The 19,083-nt window shown below is 51.8% G+C and overlaps 8 protein-coding genes across 8 annotated transcripts; 2 read left to right on the forward strand and 6 right to left on the reverse strand.

The window, feature by feature from the left end:
- Positions 1-652: 652 nt before the first annotated feature.
- On the reverse strand, positions 653-1,232 carry COCVIDRAFT_19815 (hypothetical protein; the record flags this gene model as incomplete). The annotated part of the gene is made up of 3 exons (XM_014696505.1): positions 653-681; positions 745-981; positions 1,061-1,232. 3 exons carry the CDS (start codon positions 1,230-1,232, stop codon positions 653-655), a joined length of 438 nt encoding a protein of 145 aa, XP_014551991.1.
- An 897-nt stretch (positions 1,233-2,129) lies between these two features.
- On the reverse strand, positions 2,130-5,621 carry COCVIDRAFT_30528 (hypothetical protein; the record flags this gene model as incomplete). The annotated part of the gene is made up of 1 exon (XM_014696508.1): positions 2,130-5,621. One exon carries the CDS (start codon positions 5,619-5,621, stop codon positions 2,130-2,132), a length of 3,492 nt encoding a protein of 1,163 aa, XP_014551994.1.
- A 706-nt stretch (positions 5,622-6,327) lies between these two features.
- Positions 6,328-9,662, reverse strand: COCVIDRAFT_111354 (hypothetical protein; the record flags this gene model as incomplete). Its single annotated transcript, XM_014696509.1, has 2 exons — positions 6,328-9,221; positions 9,335-9,662. The coding sequence occupies 2 exons, from the start codon at positions 9,660-9,662 to the stop codon at positions 6,328-6,330; spliced, it is 3,222 nt and encodes a 1,073-aa protein (XP_014551995.1).
- Positions 9,663-9,935: 273 nt separating this feature from the next.
- On the reverse strand, positions 9,936-11,568 carry COCVIDRAFT_19818 (hypothetical protein; the record flags this gene model as incomplete). Its single annotated transcript, XM_014696506.1, has 5 exons — positions 9,936-10,507; positions 10,576-10,786; positions 10,941-11,265; positions 11,303-11,360; positions 11,565-11,568. 5 exons carry the CDS (start codon positions 11,566-11,568, stop codon positions 9,936-9,938), a joined length of 1,170 nt encoding a protein of 389 aa, XP_014551992.1.
- A 499-nt stretch (positions 11,569-12,067) lies between these two features.
- COCVIDRAFT_30530 (hypothetical protein) lies at positions 12,068-13,655 on the reverse strand (the record flags this gene model as incomplete). The annotated part of the gene is made up of 2 exons (XM_014696510.1): positions 12,068-13,411; positions 13,464-13,655. 2 exons carry the CDS (start codon positions 13,653-13,655, stop codon positions 12,068-12,070), a joined length of 1,536 nt encoding a protein of 511 aa, XP_014551996.1.
- Positions 13,656-14,221: 566 nt separating this feature from the next.
- COCVIDRAFT_41752 (hypothetical protein) lies at positions 14,222-15,476 on the forward strand (the record flags this gene model as incomplete). The annotated part of the gene is made up of 2 exons (XM_014696511.1): positions 14,222-14,471; positions 14,521-15,476. 2 exons carry the CDS (start codon positions 14,222-14,224, stop codon positions 15,474-15,476), a joined length of 1,206 nt encoding a protein of 401 aa, XP_014551997.1.
- A 1,161-nt stretch (positions 15,477-16,637) lies between these two features.
- On the reverse strand, positions 16,638-17,366 carry COCVIDRAFT_48018 (hypothetical protein; the record flags this gene model as incomplete). Its single annotated transcript, XM_014696512.1, has 1 exon — positions 16,638-17,366. A coding segment is annotated over one exon (729 nt), but the record flags the coding sequence as incomplete, so codon positions are not given.
- Positions 17,367-18,347: 981 nt separating this feature from the next.
- Positions 18,348-18,745, forward strand: COCVIDRAFT_30533 (hypothetical protein; the record flags this gene model as incomplete). The annotated part of the gene is made up of 2 exons (XM_014696513.1): positions 18,348-18,412; positions 18,460-18,745. 2 exons carry the CDS (start codon positions 18,348-18,350, stop codon positions 18,743-18,745), a joined length of 351 nt encoding a protein of 116 aa, XP_014551999.1.
- Between the last annotated feature and the right edge of the window lie 338 nt (positions 18,746-19,083).

Here is a 19,083-nt window from a genome sequence, read left to right on the forward strand (position 1 = left end):
CACATCCAACCAAAAAAAAAAAAAAAAAAAAAAAAAAAAAAAAACCTCTAAATATGCACAACAACTGAAGATTTGGATAAACGTTTCGTTCACTTGGGCGTGATAAACCCGAATACCGAGATTAAACCTTAAAATCTCCATCTAGCATATGTTTTGAATCATCATTTTTTTTTAAGTACTGATTTCCTTGGCTTTTTTTTTTGGGTGAAGTTGCAAGAGTTTTAGTTTTTTTAGTGTAAGTAGTCACATTGGCCACAAATATCACATCACACATGCACTCCGTGAAGAAAACGAAAAAAAAGATAAATTTGGGTGATAAATTTCATTCTCCATTTCCACACAACCCCCTTATCAAAGTGCTGATATCAAAACAATGAAGAAAGAAGAAGAAGAAGAAGAAGCATATGATACTACACACCCATTCATGGTCGTAATATGTCAAGTAGTAACGTTCATTTGTCTTCCAACGCCTCCCATCGTGCCATAAAAAACCAAAGGAAAAGGAGAAAAAAAAAGCCATGATCCGTTTCAGACATTGCTCGCGTTCACAGAAAAAAAAAAGTAGTCCGTCCGCCATCTCATCTTACTGCGGGAAACTTCCACAAAAAAAAGATTTCGATATCGGCATCGACTCAACTCGACTTGGGGCATCTTAGTTCTCCGCAATCGTCTTGACAAATTCTGATCATGCACACGTTAGCCTTCTACACATCCTTCAAAAGGTAGGATAGAACAAAAACTTACCCCTGTAGTCCACCTCATTATTACTCGCGTCAATCGTGCTCTTGAACAACTCATCCACCTCCTCCTCGCTCATCTTCTCACCCAAGTTCGTCAGGATGTACTTGATCTGACCCTTGCCGACGAACCCGCTGCGATCCTTGTCGAACACCTGGAACCCGCGGATGTATTCTTCAATGTCAAAGGGCTCGCGGAAGCCACCGGGGCGGTTGAGGATCTTGGAGAAGGTGTCGAAGTCGACTGTTATCGAGTTAGCCGGATACAACCATACAAGACTAGGTCAAGGTGGGTGAAAGGAAAGGGTAAATAGAGAACATACAGTCAGCTCCGAGACCACGCTCCAAATCGGCAATCTCGGCCAAAGTAGGGTTCTGGCCGCAGGCACGAAGCAAGTCGCCCAGCGCGCCGCGGTCGACACGGCCGTTGCCGCGCTTGTCGAAGAGCTGGAAGGCTTCGCGGTAGTTGGTGGAGGCCTGGTTACTGTTATCCATTGTTCTTTACACTTTCCGCGACAAAATCTCTAGTCGGCGTCGGTCTTTTTCGGGTACGTGTGAAAAGAGAACGGTGGTTGGAGTGCCGAAGACGGAGAGAGACGGATGTTTGTTGTGTGTGTGTGTGGCAAAGGCAAACAAGGCAACGAGTTCGGTGGTCGGAGTCGGAGTTTGTTGCGTGTGTATTTGTAATGTTTAAGCCGCGGGGAGGCGTTTTGGTGTAGCCAGGTGAGGCAAAAAAGTAATCGTTTGCTCGTCTCTCGTCTCTCGTCGCCTTGTTTTCGCCCTTGCTGCACCTGCTGTGGTCCGTTTGAACGGGCAGCGTCGTTCTATCTCCGGCACTCACTGCTTGGCGTCCAACACGCCATTCGCACGGCGGGTTTGCTCGCCCTTGCGGGGTGCAAAGGGGTACAGACGGGGGCGGCGGTGCGGGTGCGGGGCAGGCCTCGTGTGCCAGTGTACATGCCACCGTCTCTTTTCCAGGGATACACCAGATACAAAATGTCAGTTACATACCATTGTGAAGATGTAGTTTGTTTGGAGGGAGTGTGGGTGGTGCAAAGGTGCTCGGCAGGTGTTCAGAAAGGAAGTCCGAAATCTGGAGTGGATAGGGCGGTGTGAGGCTTTCGAGTTGGTGTTGAAGGGGCGCCTGTTGATGTAGCCTGAGCCTGGACCGTATGGTGCGACGAGCGCAAAATAATGTCTGCCAAGGGCGGAAGCGTCGTCGTCTCAGCAACCAGCGGTGTACGACTATCCGCGGCTACACATCACTGGCTGTCAACCAAGTATAAGCGCTACATTGCTGACAACATGGCTTTGTTAGGCGCTGTGGCATGTTGATGTTTACATTGTATTCGTCATTGGTTGTACATCGCGGCTGTGTGCCATACAAACCCTCTATCTATGCACTCCAATAAACGTCCTCTCACCCCGATACATGTGTATACTCCTACTAAAGTGGTCCTCTTCCTCTTCCTCCTCCTTGATCCATACTCCGTCCACCAGTTTTGCTCTTACCATCTTCTCATCGTCTTCCTCCCCAGGCAGCGTGCCACCATCCCTAACCTTGCCTTCAGCCATCCTCACACCCACAGCCTCGACCACCGTGTCAAAGCCCTGTTCAACGTCTTCCTCGCCCCATGGCAGGCTGTCGATATCAATTTGTTTTTCCTTTCCCAACAGACACATGATTATGACCATAGCACCAGCCTTTGACATGACCTGATTCGCCTGCTTGCACGCATCGTCATTACAGCACTCGTTGCATCCTTGCAAACAGTGACAACTCGTTAGTCTCTGACACGCCTGCTGCAGCAACGTATCAATAAACTCAAAAGCCTTTGTGCTAATCCCAGAGCCACTCGCGCCCCCCTTCGCGTCGTAAAAAGTCAGCCGAGCCGGCCGCTTCCTCGTCGATTCCTTTTGCAGAAACTCCTTCTCGGGCACTTTGCATTCCGTCCGGACGTCGCCCGGCATGGAAATGACAAAGTTCGGCATTAGACATAGGACCGCGTGCTCAGCAGCATGGATGCCAGCTGCAATGTTGAGCCGCCGGGACTTTAGAATATCCATGGCGGAATTCGGCACGTCAAGCCACATGCCCTTGCTGAAGAGGATAATGGGCGGGTTGTCGACTTGCACCGCGTCTAATATCCGCCGGCGCTTGTCGATCTTGAAGAAGCCGTACACAACCTGCTTGATCTTGATCGGGCCGTAAAAGGCTTTTGACCGTGAGCCTGGAATGCGGCGGATGGCTTCTGTCTCGACAGGATCAATGTCCGTGTAGTCACGCTGCTGAGTCGTCCAGTCCACCTTGACGTACTCGACCTTTGCCAGCATCCGCTCCTGGGAGAATTCCTTGACCAGATAAGTGTTGCCCTGGTGCAAGAAAATGCCGCCGTCGTAGAGCGTGAAAAAGGCACGACTGGCTTCGAGCTCTTCAAGCACAGTGTTCTTGCCGTTTGTAGTGTCGATGATAGCAAAATGATCTTCTTCTGTATCCCGGATAGCCACCGTACGAGACGGCTGTGGGAGGAACCGCTCATTAACGTGGTAAAAGCCATCCTTGTCGCGACGCATACGCTCGCGAGCAATTTTGGAAAGCAGAGAGCCAAAATATTCCGCATCAGTCTCCAAATTGATTGGCATTTCATAAGCAGCACACTGAATATGGCCCTCGACGACAAGCATGTTCTCCAGATCCACCTGAAGCGCGCAATTTGGCTTTGTGAAGATCTCATCTGGGTTCGACATGTAGTACTGATCCGTAGGGAAGGAATCTCCAACCAGAACAGACAAAGAATCCTTGTTCCTTCGGCCAGCACGTCCACTCTGTTGTCGGAGATTGGCAATGGTGTAGGGAAAGCCGACTGTGATGACAGCGTCCAAAGATCCAATATCCACACCGAGTTCAAGTGCACTAGTAGCCACGACACCACATAGTTTGCCATCAAACATTTCTCGCTCAATCTCTCGTCTGTCTTGCGGCGTGTATCCACCTCGATACGACATGACACGCGGGATGACCTCTGGTCGTTCCAAGTTCGTCAACTCCGTCTTGACAGCCACCATCAGCGCCTCGCATTGTTTTCGTATGCGACAAAACGCAATAGTCCGTACACCTCTGAGCATAAGTTGACAAAACAGCTTTGCAGTCTCAGCCATGCAATCACCACGTCCAGACGTGGGATCGCCAGGGTCCTTGAACGGCGTGTTCCAGCAAAGAAACTCCTTGCGACCAGACGGCGAACCATCAAAGTCTGTCAGTTTGACTTGCTCAACCCCAAAGATAGTCTTCATGTGTTCCTCGGGATTTGCAACCGTAGCCGAGCAAGAAATAAACTTGACATGACGGTTTCCCACTGCCGCACATACCCTTCGTAGGCGCCGCATGATGAAAGCCATATGTGCTCCGAATAGTCCATTGTACACATGCAGTTCGTCAACAACCACAAACCGCAGGTTCTGCAAAAAAGTGCGCCAGGAATCCTCTTGCGGTAGTATAGTAATGTGCAGCATGTCAGGGTTCGTGAAGATGATGCGCGCCTCATCACGGATGTAATTTCGATCACCCATTGGCGTGTCGCCATCAAAAGTCTCAACCAGAACGTCTTCAAACCCAGGCATGAACCGCAGAAGCTCCTTCATGCTCTTCCTCTGATCCTGAGCTAGTGCCTTAGTAGGGAAGATGTACATAGCCCTGGTATCCGGCTCCTGCTCCAGCTGATGTAGAACGGGTATTTGGTAAATCAACGATTTTCCAGAGCTTGTCGAGGTAGAAACAATCACATTGTGCCCATCGTAGAGATTATTGATAGCCTCTGCCTGGTGTGCGTATAGCTGAGTGATATTCCTCGTGTTGTAGAGGGCATTGACGAGGTTTTGTGACATGGCGAAGTTGAGGTCTCCGTGCACAGGTTCCTGCGGATCGAAAACTCGATGACCGTCTGGCACGATTTGGCCGGTGTACCATTCGAGCGTCTTAATCTCGTTGAGAATATCTGGAATAGACTTGCGTTCGGCAGGTATCGAAGACGGTAACAGTGACCTCTCTGGACCCGGGGTCGACGCCCTACTCTCAGACGGCATCGGAATGAAAGCCTGAGATACTTCCTTGATCTTTTCTACAGCATCGACGCCATCCTCAGCGCATTGATTCAAGAAGGCATTGACTGCCGACGTAAACTTGGCATTCCTCTTCTCAATCAGATTCATCATCTGCTTCTGGCTAAACACCGGCATCTTGAGTTCTTCATGGCGCAGCTTCGTCGTGGCGTTGGTAGGCTCCCCGGTCTTCTTATGCTGAACCTGACGCCTCAGATCGCCATCGATGAACTCAAAGAGCAACACCTCCTTATGTTCGCCCTTTTCTGGCTCAGGCCCGAGTATGGCGAAGTCGGTTGTGCGCCTCCCGTGCATATTGTCTTCCGAGCCCATCAAATTGATCTGCAGCATTGCCTCGTCCACGTACGCAAAGTTGATCGCCTTTGGGATCAATGCCGTGATTTGAGCCACATCCTCAATCAACAGCTCGCGTTGTATGTTGCCCTCGACCGTGCTCTTGAGATTGTCCAGCGTCGTCGCTAGATGTTTGCGCGTGCATAGAAAAGTATATACTAGGTTTACCGCGCGATGTACTTGAGCAAGCTTTGTAAAGTGCTCCGGCCATGGTATCGAGGTTTCGACAAGCGTGGACGATCCATGGCGCACGAGGGGCGGTTTATCAGCACCAGCTTTCTTTGGGGCTCGCCGCGGCTTCTTCCCTCCGTCGTGTGTCTTTGTAGGGACGCTCGTCGTAGTCGTGGCCTGGGCCTCGTCGTCTTCGCAGTTTTTCCGTTTCCCCCTCCTTACTCTCTGGTCCAAAACAGTGGCAGCCTTCATTCGAGGCATAGTCGTCGCATTGTTGTGTTCTGGTTAGCCAACAGCACTGATCACAACTACGCTCAAGAATCGATGACGCAATGGCGCAAGGACAGTGCTTTTGCTATGCTCACGAAGGATTCTTCTCAAGCATTTACTTGCTTGTTTGTAGATGGTACGAGATGTGTTGGATATTGTACTTTTACAGTCCTAGTGGCTGTGGCGACGTACATTTAACGACGCGAAAGCCCTGTCCGACGCGCTGCCGCGCTCTCACGTGCAGAGACTCCAGTGGCTAACCCCATACACCTTCAAAAAATGGCAAACACAGTAATTACATGAGTTAGTACATGCATTCTATTCATCATGTCACTTTAATTCAAACAGAGTCCAGATTCAAATACTCCTCATATAGTCGAAAGCAGAGATTTATTCTCATGCCGCATGAGCACACACCAGTCCGGGGTATAAAGCAAGTAGCTCAGCAGTATCCCTCCCACATTCCATCCCCCAAATAGCCATGTGCTGCCTTAAAATGAATATTAAAAAGACCATATAAAACAACACTCCTTCGCTAGAATGCAAATACAGCAGAAAAGACAGACCTTAAATAGCATATACATGGCATACCATAACCTCGTGATAAACATAATACCTGACCCCCTAGATTTGCTGGTCAGATCCAATGTTGCGGTCTTGAGAAGCAAAAGAATAATATCATCATCCATCCATGCGTTTATACCACGGTTGCACCTGGAATGAGCATCTCAATGCACTTGTTCAGCAAGTTGCTTGCCTCGTGCAGCAGCTCCCATCTTGTCTTCTTGAACATGTCCCTCATGATGATGAGCAATCCCAGACAGGCATTGCGGTTGGTGACCTTGCTCAAGTCCTCGGGCGACCTGACTCCACCAACACGGTTGAGATACAAGACCATGTCTCTGACCTTGTCGTCGTAAGTAGGGAGCTGATAAGGTTCCTTGACTGGCCCGTCGAGTGCGAATCCGTACGACCACACAATCAATGTGGCAAAGTACAGCACCCATGGTCGATTGAGGAGGTAATCGTCGCGTGCAGAGTAAGAGATGCCAGCAGTTGCTGGGGTGCTGGGATTCAGACTATGATCCCCAGCAACCATGACGCTAGACAGGAAGCGAAGAGCGTAAAAGGTGGCGTCCCGGGCTCGGGCGGTGGGGGCCCATACATCCTTCATCCGGCGTTGCGCGCCATTGTAGTCTTGTGGCGTTATTGACCTGCCGAGCAGTCTGGGTGCTCCAGCGTAAATTTGGCAATCGACAATATCCACGTGCATAGCCATGTGCGCCAGGTGGTGGAGGACAGTGCGTGACTCGAAGACAATATCGTCGTCGATACCCCGAGAATGGTTGTGTGAGTTGGAGGAAGACGACTCGTCCGATCGGTTGAGTGAGTTGTCAAAGTCCTGCTTCCAGAAGTCGAACGCCCGAGTGAGGGAACCTCGCCATTTATCGCGCCCACCCAACGCTGTCGTCACACCAAGAGAGCTGACCTGCAAATCTCGCTGATTCATGTGCCATGATACACTCAGCAGGCCGGCCATGAGGATGGTGCGCCCAAACGAGTTTGTGCGGACCGACTGTCCATTGAGTGTCTTCTTAAGGCCGTCAAGGAACGACATCGGCTTGATCCCGTTTGATGTTAGAGTCTGCTCAACCCGACCCACTTCGGAACTGCTCGTCGCAGACCACAAGGCTTCGTCACAGGGCAAAGGAAGACGCATCTCGTGAGCGACCATAACAGCGCTGTGACCAAACATGGTGGCGTGGATGCTGTCCATGACGAAGGCCGCAAAGGCAGCTCTCCGAGTAGCCTCGTTGGTGATCCAGTGGTTCCACCATTCGTCTGGCGTGTTTGCAATTCCGTTGCTTTTGCCGTCCTTGACGCTGGGAGGTGAGTCCATGGCCGAACGGCCAATCAACGAGCTTCCTCGCCTCATCAGCGTCAATGTCGTCGCATGGTGGATATGCGCTCTTTCGTGCAGTGGGCGTGTCGAGTACATCTTTTCAAAGCTCTCGAGTAGGAGCAGCCCCTGGAAGATCCAAAGTTTGGCGGGTGGGCGGAAATCGGCATCCATAAACATCTCCCAGCGCAAGTGCCAGGCAAAGAAGTTGGCAAGCTCAGCACACGCTTGTGTCGTTTCCCGGCCGTACGTCTTCTCCAGACAAGATGCTCCGAGACACATGATAGCGAGCAGCAAGAGGTCTGGGCAAGTACTCGCGTTAAAGGTTGGCTTGTGCAGTATCGGCAGCTGCGGGTGGAAGTGAACCCAGTACGAGCTAATGTACGTCTGCATCATGTGAAGACTCAGGACGTGACGGCTATCGTCCTTGTCGCCATCCATAATTTCCTCTTTTTGCTTCTTGACCGGTGCATGGTCAGTCTCGTTGAAACGGAGATGAATCAAGTCAATGAGGTCTTTGCGCTTCTCTTCTGACAGGGCTGATTCTGGAAGGGTGGTGTCCAAGATGCTGTGAACAGCCATGGGGTGGGAAGGCGGTGCAGGGTTGTTCAGATAGCCAGCCACCGAGGGATCATAGTTGAAGTACGGAGCTTGAAGACCAATTTGACTTGATGCACCCCCTGTAGAGCTGACTCCGCCAGGGTAGTCCATGGGCGATCCACCTCTTGGGTTAAACTGGTTGTCGTTGAACAGCCATGCAGCAAAGTCGTCTGCCATGGCGAATGGTGATCGACTGTATCCAGCGCTACCAAACATTGGTATGGAGTATGCAGGGTTCTGGTCCATCATGGCGTCCGATACACCCTGCATGCGGTTGTCCATCTGAGCTGAAGAATCGACGCCATTGACGGGAGTCTGTGCGGACGAGCCATTGTAGTATTGGTTTTCATGTTCTCGAGACGCAGGGGTGCCAGTGGATTGTGGGTATTCTGGTGGTGGTAAGGAGGAGAACGCAGGGAAATTTTGTACTGATTGATACGCACTTGCGCTGTTTTGATAGCTGGTCGACGAGCCCGAGGGGGTATATGGCGATGGAGTGACGGTTGAACTGTAGGGTGACGTTGAGCTGTATGAACTCACGTTTGACGTCTGCGCGCGTAGCTCGGGCCGTGTGAAGCTGCCATTACCCACATGTGGGGAGTTGTGGAGAGGCGTCCGGCCTCCCCCGTAATTACCCAATGCGGCCGGACGGGGTGGGGGTGCAAAGTTCCCTGAATTCTGAGCCTGCATATCATAAGGCTTGGCCTCCGAGCTCCCTCGGTAGGCATCATCGCTCCCCGTTCTTTGCAGCGAGTCTTGCCTGCTATGCGTTGCTGTGGTTGGGGTTGGCGACTGGAAGTTTGGCGGAGACATTTGCGCGCCGGGTCCTCCGTTGGAAGATGCAGAAGCTGGAGATTGCAGGCCATGTGGTCCTTGGCTCTTCATGCTCAGCGCTTTGGGAGGCGGTGCGCTCTTTCCTCCCAATGCAGCAGTCACGATGGGGTTTAGGTTATGCATGTTGAAAGTGTCTTTGCGCAGCAATTGGGAACCCCGGGCCGTGTGTCTTTCCTTGTGGCGCGCGCAGAGGTCTTGTCGCACAAAGGAGCGATGGCAGTCGGGGAAATCGCAGTGGTATATTTGCTTTGGGTTGTCTGCGCACAGCATTAGCATCATGGCTACTCCAAGTAATTCTGTTTCCATGGACACTCAAATGTGCTGCCGGTTGCAGCTCTGCCAGGACATGATGATAAATGATGCAACTCACGGTTCAGTTGGTGGCGGTACAAATGCTCTGCGCGGGAGTAACTCTTGCCACAGCCCTCGTGGGGGCACTCAAACTTCTTGTCGAGGCCCTTTCTGCTGCGCCGCCTCTTTCTCGAGGAGCCATGGCCGTCGCCCTCGCCATCGCCCGTGTCGCCATCGTCGTCCCTGTCGCGTCGACGGCCGCGGGCTTCGCCGCTGTCAGGCGAGGCGGGGGTCGGGGGCTCGCTGGCAGCACCGACAGCGCTGTCCATTTTGTCTCCAAAATGCGTCTGGATCTTTCCCAAATCCGACGCGTGCGCAGGATGCATGTGGAGGATTTGCGCCGTCATAGCCAGCGGGGGAAGGGAAATCGGGGCCAAGGTCGTGTGTCGCGGGCTTTAGCAGGATGTGCGCGTGGTTGGGCGGGCCGGTGGCGGGACGACTCGCGTGTCGGGTTGTTGGCAAACAATGGATGTTGATGTTAGTCAAGAGACGCTGGGTGGTGGGCGAGCATGCTGTTTTTGGAAATCACGCTGCGTGGAATGCAGATGCACGAGAAAATCGAGGGGGTATTTCTTGGGAGGGAGTTGTGGAGAAATGAACAAGAGGGGTGTCGAGTAGATTCAGGTACTAATCAAGGGTAGTGGTAGTGGTGGTGGTGTGGCAAGTGTGTGTGCGCGCGCGTGCGTGCGTGCGTGCGTGGGTAGCAGTAGTATGTGGGTGTGTAGGACTACGGGGAGCCGCCTGGAGGGGCGGGCGAGAGCGTCTCGTAAATCACCGATGGTCTGGGCAATGACTTGCAGGGACGGGCGCTGTAGAGAGGCGTCGAGTGGGTTGTGTGCGGGGGGTTGGACAAAGTGTGCACCCTGGAGCGTGGGGAAAAGCAAGTCCAAGTGCGCAGGTCGTGTGGGAGCAGCAGGACGGGCGCGGGTAGGAGAGGATGGGATGGGCAATGGGGAATGGCGGGAGCAGTATGTAAGCTGGTGGGCTGCCGCTGCTCTCAGGCTGCCGAGCAACGGACGCTCAGGCTCAGGCGACTTGACCAAGTGATTGCGCAGTAGCCGCGATAAGAAGACCATGTGCCGTGGCAGTGGATAATATCTCGAATTGGGGTGCACGCCTGGCTGAAGAGGTGAGGGGTAGATGCAGGGCCCCCCCTCTCCCGGCCCCTGGACACGACCACCACCACCACTGACTGCCTGGCGCAATCAACCGATGCGAAGATCTGTGTACTGTGTAGTGTAGACGGTGGTATCTATGTACTACAACCTAGCATGGACTGCGACAGGGCCGCCGGCACAACTGGGACAAACGAGGCTCTAATATCACCACCCTGCAGTAGGACAACGTGGAGAAAGGCGACGGGCCCTCGCTCTTGCGCGGGATTGGCGGCGGCGCGCGTGGGGGCTGCACTGAACGAACGCTTTCTCCGAGGTGCTGGAGCTACTATTCCGTGTAAATGCAAATGGCCACACTTGCACCCAATTCCATGAGTCGCATCGTGCATTTCAGATGATCAAATCTCGTCTGTTTACATTAAATCCCTCGGCTGTTGTAGTAGCAAGTACCAGAAGCAGAAGCAGCAGCAGCAGCATCATCCACCCATTGTCACTAATTCTCTCACTTACTTTCTCACTCGGACTCGCCCGCTCGCTGGCTTGCAAATACTGTGCAGAAAGCCCGACCAATACTAATTTCCACACCTCATCATCCAGCGCCTCCCGCCCTCGCCTGCTCTCATTGGCCAGCAGTTTACCCAACCAGCTAGTGCCGCGCCCGGGCCCTGCGCACCTGCCAATAAGGCGCGGCCCGGTCGTCACTCCACCACCACCATCACCACCTGCATGCGCGCCGTCCAGAATCTCGGCCGCTGTCCATTCCGCTCCTCTCGCCGCATTCGATGCTGTCTGCGTTTGCCAGTCCAAACCCTCTCGCCCGCCAGACCTGGAAACTCTTGAAAAAAAAAAGTTTGGTAGCGCCAATCACTCACACACTCTCTGTGCACTGTGTATGCATGCATATGTACATTGCATACATGTGCATCTGACCTGACATCAGAGAGCGCAACTGCAAAGAAAGAAGAAAACAACAGCCCTTTCCCCCCAACGGCTAGTCAAAGTTCGCGTCACCGTTTGCAGCTCCCGACAGATTTGCACGCATTACTTTTCGCAATCCTCCGCGTTTCATGAGCTGCATCCTCTCGTCCTCCTGCAATGTCCCCCCCCGTCCCACCGGCTCCTATTCTTACTTACTCATGATCCCTTGGCTATACTTACATCTTCATCAACTTATGTCGTAGTTGCCGTCCTTTCCATTTCCACGGCACACGCTAGCGATAAGCTCTCTTCGCCCCGCGGACGCTATTTGCGCCGGCGACAACCTAACAAGCACGTCGGGTCAACTTGCCAGACCACAGTCACGTACGCATGCAAATCCATACGCCAGCTTCTGATGAGTCTTCTCCTCCTCTCACGCTCTCCCCATCGTGAGCTTGCACTGGAGCACACGACTGTCTGACGTCAACCCGCCTTCACAAGACCACACATGGCACGCGTGACCAATGTCTGTACGTACTTGTGTGTGTATACTGCATTATACATCATACATTGACACTAGATCCACGACAGGCCTCTCGGATCGACCCCGCCAAGTCGTCGTGTCTTACCACTTTTTTCGCTAAAGGAAAAAGAAAATAATACATGGTATGGTAATAGCCGCGTCCATCTAATCACTCCACTTCACCCTCGACAAGTTCCTACTCTGCCGCTTGCGGGTTGGCCTCGTCCTCCTTGTCACTCGCCTTTGCAGCACCACCAGCCTCTGCATTGTCTCCTGATTTTGCAGTAGTCGCCTTGTCGTCGTCATCCCCAGTGGCTGTAGACTCTGCTTGACCTTCCTTCCCCGCAGCTGCCTCGCTCGAGGCCTCGGTCCCGTCACTCTTGGCTGCCTCTGTGGCGCTCTCGCCCGAAGCCTCATTATCATCTGCAGGTGCAGGATCCCCGGCCTTTTCATTCCCAGTGCTCACTGTTTCCTCTTTGTCATCCTTTTTGCTCTCTGATGCTCCCGTCTTGGCACTCTTAGCACCGGATTCGTCACCCTCCTCGTCACCGTCTTCAATCGTGGTGATGTCTCCGTCACTGTCTTCACCTTCTTCTTCATCATCGTCCTCTTCTTCATCCTCATCGTCGTCATCGCCCTCTCCGCCTTCCTCTGGTGTTGCGGGCTCAAAGATTTGCGTCACAGGCCGGGCGTTGAGGTTGAGGTCTGGTTGCTCCTCTTCCTCTTCATTCTCTTCTACCACAGTGTGCACGATTGTTGCTCCTACCGATGGCGAATGCCTATGTCGCTTTGTAGTGCCAGCAGTCGAGAGTGAGTTATCAGACATGGCCCCAGCCAGCGTGTTGTCCGAGATTTGAGATCCCGAGTCCGAAGGCTCACGCTTCAAAATCAGAGGCGGCGCTGCTGGTTTGGTCTCTGAGTTGAGATCAATACCCTCTGCCTCTGGGGGTATGGTGTAGTTGTCCTCTGGCACCAAGCCATACACATCGCAGACTGTCTTGTAAAAAATGTATAACCCCGTGCGTCCCTCGACGTGCCAGAAAACATCCCGGTGAGAGTACCATGCATGTGCAAATATCCTATACACACGCCTGAAAATGTTGGTGAGCTGCCGTGTCTGTGAGTGCTGCGTCGACTGATCTGTCCCCAGCGCGAGGCGTGATGGAAAGTGCTTTGGCGATGTGAGGGTATTGGCCGCCCAGTCGAGCGTATGACAGCAGTAGTCAATGGCGCAACATGACTTTGGTGGGTCGTGAACCGCGCACAGATACTGCCATTCCGACGCACGCATTTCCGGGCATGTCAACGACGAGCATGGCGGGCTATCTGCAAACAGGGCGGTTATAATCGAGTTGACCTTTTGTATGAGGAAGCGGCATAGTTCGTAGAGCCACAGCGTCCTGTCCACATTCTCCGGCGCATGTGCAATCTTGAGGGCCATTTCTCGATCTACAGGCACGGTGCCGTTTGCTCCTATCGGGTGCGTGAGGAAGTTGTGCAGCGCCTTGAGGTGCTCCGTGAGTTGGAACGCTGAATCAATCTGGCCCAATGTTAGCCATGCGCCTTTGCATCTTGCAAGCGGCCATGCACACCTCTGCAAGTTCTACAAGCGGAGGGCCCTCTGCCATGTCTGCCGCCTTGGTCCCCGGCCGTATCCTTCGCTCAGCAACATGGTCGAGGTTGCTGAAGGGCGTCTGCTGGTCGGATGAGGCTGCAATCGGCGACAGCTGGTCTTCAGGGATAGGTGGCGGACTGGGAAGACGGGGCGAAGCGGGCGACGTCATGGCGATACTGCTGAGAGCAATTGAGCAGCGGGGACTTGGAGAATGGCCTCGCAATCGACGCAGATAAGACCTTGGGGTGGGGTGTAGCGTGTTGTTGACTTTCGGTCTATCTGGAGCTGGCTGCCGATGCAGGGCACATGTGCAGGGATGTTGCCCCAGTACGCGACCGCGCTAGAGTCTTTGCGGGTCACACTTTTGCTCCCCTCCGCACGACGTCATTGCTCAGTCTATTGGCTTGCACACAGTCTGGGGTGCGTTCTTCGAGTCTTTTGTCTATACGCTGACATTAGGGAGCATACTAATTTTCAAGATACATCTAGGTAAGTACCACGCTTCCTGTACAGTGCTATCTCTCCCCCATTTGCAAATTCCTTGCATTCACATGACCTGTCTCTCACCTTGGGTCAATGCGCCTGTGCTCTGGTGTTTTTACATAGACCCTGACATGTACAATTCTGGTAATTGAACATCTGAAAGATTTTCTAACGTGCCCCAGATATATATACTCATAACCTTCCAACAGCTTACTCAATCCCTACTTGCTATCTACCATTGCCTGAGTCACCATGAGCGCCGATGCATCCGACGACGAGGTGCCAAGTCTCATTGAACCAGAAACCACCACCAAAGTCTCGAATGACCAAGATGATGAAGTTCCAACACTTGTGGGCGGTTCAGATGATGCACCACAGAAGAAAGTTCCCATCACTATAGTCACTGGATATCTTGGCGCTGGCAAAACGACTTTACTCAACTACATTTTGACCGAGGAACATGGAAAGAGAATTGCTGTTATTCTCAACGAGTTTGGTGATTGTACGTATTCCCTCTTCATCACTCAGGCTCTTGACTAACATGAGAATAGCAATCGACATTGAGAAGCAACTCACCGTCTCTGACGCAAACTCCACATCCGCCCAACCAGCCCCCTTTGTCCCACTAGCAAACGGCTGCATATGCTGCTCCGTAAAAGACATCGGCGTCGCTGCAATCGAAAACCTAATGGAGCAATCCGGCCTCTTTGACTACATCCTCCTCGAAACCACCGGTCTCGCGGATCCAGGTAACATTGCCCCCATGTTCTGGCTCGACGACGGCCTCGGCAGCAGCATCTACCTCGACGGCATCGTCACCCTCGTCGACGCCAAAAACGTGCTCAAAAGCCTCGACGAAGGCCTCGGCGACGACGAAGAAAAACTCCAGTCGCAAAAGAATGCCCACGACGATCACCACGGTCCCTTACTCACAACCGCCCACCTCCAAATCAGCCACGCAGACGTCGTCATAATCAACAAAACCGACCTCGTCACCCCCGACGAACTCGCCCAAGTAACCAACCGCGTCCGCTCGATAAACGGCCTAGCCCGCATCAAAACAACAACAAAAAGCCAAATCCCAGACCTCCAAGGCCTCGTCCTCGACCTCCACGCTTACGATCAAGTCACAGAGGCAGATCTAACTTTTGCATCAAAAGGCCACTCCCACCTCGATCCATCCATTGCTACTTCGACAATCACCTTCCCCGCTTTATCCCGTGAGCAAGTAGACAAGTACGATTTCTTTCTGCGTACACTGCTGTGGGAGGAGACGCTACCCAACGATGTCCCTCATAAGCCGTTTGAAATTCACAGGCTGAAGGGACGGGCGCCGGTTGAAGGGGGGAAAGTGCTTCTGACGCAGGGTGTGCGGAGTATCTACGACACTAATGAGTTGGAGGGTGATGCTGCGGAGGGGAGTACAGAGGGGAAGTTGGTGCTTATTGGGAGGGGTGTGGAGCAAGAGGGGTTTGGGCAGAGTTTGAAACAAGTGTTGGGGTTGTGAACGACAGTTTATACGAGATGTGGAAAATGAAAAAAGTTTGTTTTTAATGTCTGGCTTCGTATTCAACTTGCTTTGCGTCTTCTCGGTATGCAGGATTGTATACAATACCTATCATTACCCCAAACAAAACCAACCACCCTTCCCGCCTACCCTTCCCCCCCTTATTAACCGAAAGAAGAATTTTCCTCCAAACCCTCAACAAACATACTTCTTCCAAAGACTTACCGTATTCATTTACATACTAGCACGGGAACACGGAAGGTGGGAAATGCAAAAAAGATAGATAGACGGTTTAACGAGTAAAATGGGTTGGTATATGAGTATCATAGGAGTGTACAGGGGGTTATTGGTGAAGGTAAGGATGTAGGTACTATAAGAGATACTCATTCAAGATATGTACAAGAAATGGTTCGTCGATACGTCTCGGAATATGTTGGTTAGAGGGGAGGAAGAGGAGTTACGTAAGGAGGTACGAAAGGGTTGGATGGAAATGTGTACTTCTATGTATGCGAGTGTGGTGTCGTTGGTGAGAAGGGGGGGGGGCGTGATGGATGGTTAAGGGTTGGGTAGAGGTAGAGGTAGGGTAGGTATCACGTGAGAGCCTACCATACCCTTACCTCCACCTGTTTACTACTGTACTTCAGTTTAGAGTGTTGTGACATTATGATCCCCATTTTTTCGGTTTATGTGCCAATCAGCAGTGCATGCTGCTGCGATGTGATAAGGAAAAGTACGACCGTTTTGGTGATGCTATTGATTAGTACGTGCAGAGCGTGCACTGCCACTTGAGTTGCTATTATTCAGTCACGAGCAGTGTTGGAATATTCGATGATTATAGAATCTAACAAGTCACCTTGGGTTGCCCAGCATACCTGGACCAAGTCCAACATAGTTCCCTTGAAATACTGTTCCACCGGAAACTGTGATAGCGCCTCGATACTCGGAACCATTCTGTGTGATGCTCTGAGGCATTCGGTATGCTGTTTCGGTAGTAGTAGCGGCACGGGACGCGTTAGTGGCTGGAGGCCGTGATAGTGTCCAGCCGCCTACGCCTCCAAACCATCGACGTATCTCCGTAGATGCAGCAGTAAGCCATTGCCATTGGCCGTTCCCTGAGGAATGAGCTACGCATAGTTCTTCTGCTCCCTTCCTACGTCTTTCAATTTCGTGCAATAGCCGTGTTATAGCGTTGCTTTTCCCTTCGCCATAGATGAGCGGAATGTGGAGGTCAAAGAGGCCGAGTAGGCTATACGCCGCATCCTCCTCACGTTTAGTCTGGCGCTTCGCTGCCCAAGAGAGTCTTTCTTCAATCCTGAAGTCAGACAAGGGACTTCCTGCCAGTGCTTGGATAGGAATGCCCGTTATTTCATGGATTTGTTGCTCCAGCGATTTCTTAGTCCCGAGTTTGGTGCCTTCGCGAGAGAAGAACTCAACCTCTGAGGAAGCAAGAAGCTCCTGCAGTGTCCAACCTCTAGTAAACCATCTGCTGTTTCGAAATTCGGGCTCCCATGTCTTCTCGGGCGATTGACTGGTCTGGCTGCAAGTATTGGCTGAGACGTCGGCAAGGTATACGTAGCATTTAGTTGCGTGCTTATACCAGCGGAACATTGAGTTGATCGCTTCTGAGAGTTCCGTGTAATTCGATCTATCGATGCAACAAGAGTCCACCCAGAAGTAGCGAAGGCCATCGCTAGCAGCCTGCTTTCCGCAGAACTGGGTCTTTCTATACCCTGCTTTGTCTTTACCAGTGCCTGTCACTATGTCTTGCAAGGTAACTTCTTCCTCGTCAGCCTCCCAAGTATGCGACAGTATCGCATACGGAGGCACTTCGTCAAGAAGATCTCTTGTTACGCTAAAGTCGTTTTGGTTCTCAACCTCTAGTAGACGCATGGCTGGAGTGCAGCAAATGACATTTACAGATAGTGGGGGTGTGAAATCAGAAAGGGTGCCGAGGCTATCGCTGCAGCAAAGTTGGCAGAGCCTCAACATATAAGTATATATGAAGTGCCAGCCATCCCGAAAGATTTTAATAATCAGGCCACAACCTACTGCTTGTGTTTTTTTAGCTTGCATAGAGTACTGCTAGAATAAGCCTATTGCTCATCGATCCGTCAGATGTCCCCAATCGTTCGCCAATATAGCGTCACTCAAGCGCAGGTGCTACGTTGACCAATCCGCTGTGTAATTTCAACCTCCGAGCCTTCTGAAGCATAACGAATGAGTACCAAGGCACTCATACGAATTTTACTGACGATATTGCTTTTGAAAACTTGGCATGACCTCCCTTTCTATGAATTTGCTAATAATCACTTGGTTAATTGGAAGTTCTTTGGTGTTAATTCAAAGAAGGATCATCTGACCCAACACTGACTTGCCTCCTCTCGAAGGATTCTGTGTAACATGGAATCTTGGCCATTCTACGTCTGCCACGTCACTATCTGTTGGAGGTTGAACTTATGCTGCAAGGCTGAACCTTAGTTGTAAGGCCGTACTTTAGTTGCAAGGCTGGACTTTAGTCGCAAGGCTGAAATCTGGCTGCAAGGCTGAAGTTGTGGCGTTCCAGCAAGAGAGAAATGACCAGCGATATGTTTACACGCCTGTCTACTCAACACCCTCCTTCTGCAATCTTTCTGGGTTGTCCTATTAGCTCATGGTAAGCTGCATCAAGGACGGGTCATGGAGACTGATGGCGTCCACTTCATCATCTTTGTATGAAGCCTCAACGTTCATTTGTGCAGCGTCCGTTTGAGCGGAATTACAAAGTCTGACCGCAAATATGTATATAAGATGTCGGAGTGTATTGCTTGATGTCGGTTTCCATATATCATCCAGCCTCAATTACATCACGATTCAACACGATTGTCCCTGAAAATGTCGTCCGACTCTACGCGTAAACCTCTCGGTGGTTCTGGTCAGAAGCGAAGCAATGGAACTCGGTAAGTGTTATAGTAGCTTCGCCTCCACATCTCACCAACGGACACAGTACCGATGGCGATATACCATCCCCTACCGATGGCGATATATCATCACCCCAGTTAGCTCAAAAATCAGCTCAGTCGCCCGATTTTGAACTCACTCAGGGATCTTCGACGCATAAAGGAACTATGACGGCCACTGGAAAAGGTTCGATTGTGTCAGGCAATCGCGCGGATGGTATTAAGTCAGGAAAGGTCAAGCAGGATGGATCAGAATACCATGCTGCTATTGTTTCCAACGACAATGGAAGCATTATCACGGGGAATTCTGCAAATGGACGCCCAACTATATAATAAAAATAGGTAGAATTCAAAGTTTGTTCTTGTCGTCTGGTTTGGGTAGTATCGATCCCTGTGATGCAATCGAGTCGAGCGACGAGGCAAGCACATAATAGTACTTCAGATGAGCATGAGAGCCTCTGATCGGAAAGAGGAGCTAGACCACAGCTCCAGTAGCTATCACACAAGTCTGCAGAGCTCCGCAGCCGATTCCAAGGCCTTCAGGCAAATTGTCATCTGTGGCCACGGGGGCGACGGCTGCCAATTACTGCCCTCCCAGCCCGGGCTGTGCAAGTGGCACAGTGCCCGGAACCTGCTCCCGCCTGTTATTTCGCGGCTGAGCGAACTTAGGA

Source organism: Bipolaris victoriae (assembly GCF_000527765.1).
Source record: "Bipolaris victoriae FI3 unplaced genomic scaffold scaffold_120, whole genome shotgun sequence".
Classification (NCBI taxonomy): Eukaryota; Fungi; Ascomycota; class Dothideomycetes; order Pleosporales; family Pleosporaceae; genus Bipolaris; species Bipolaris victoriae.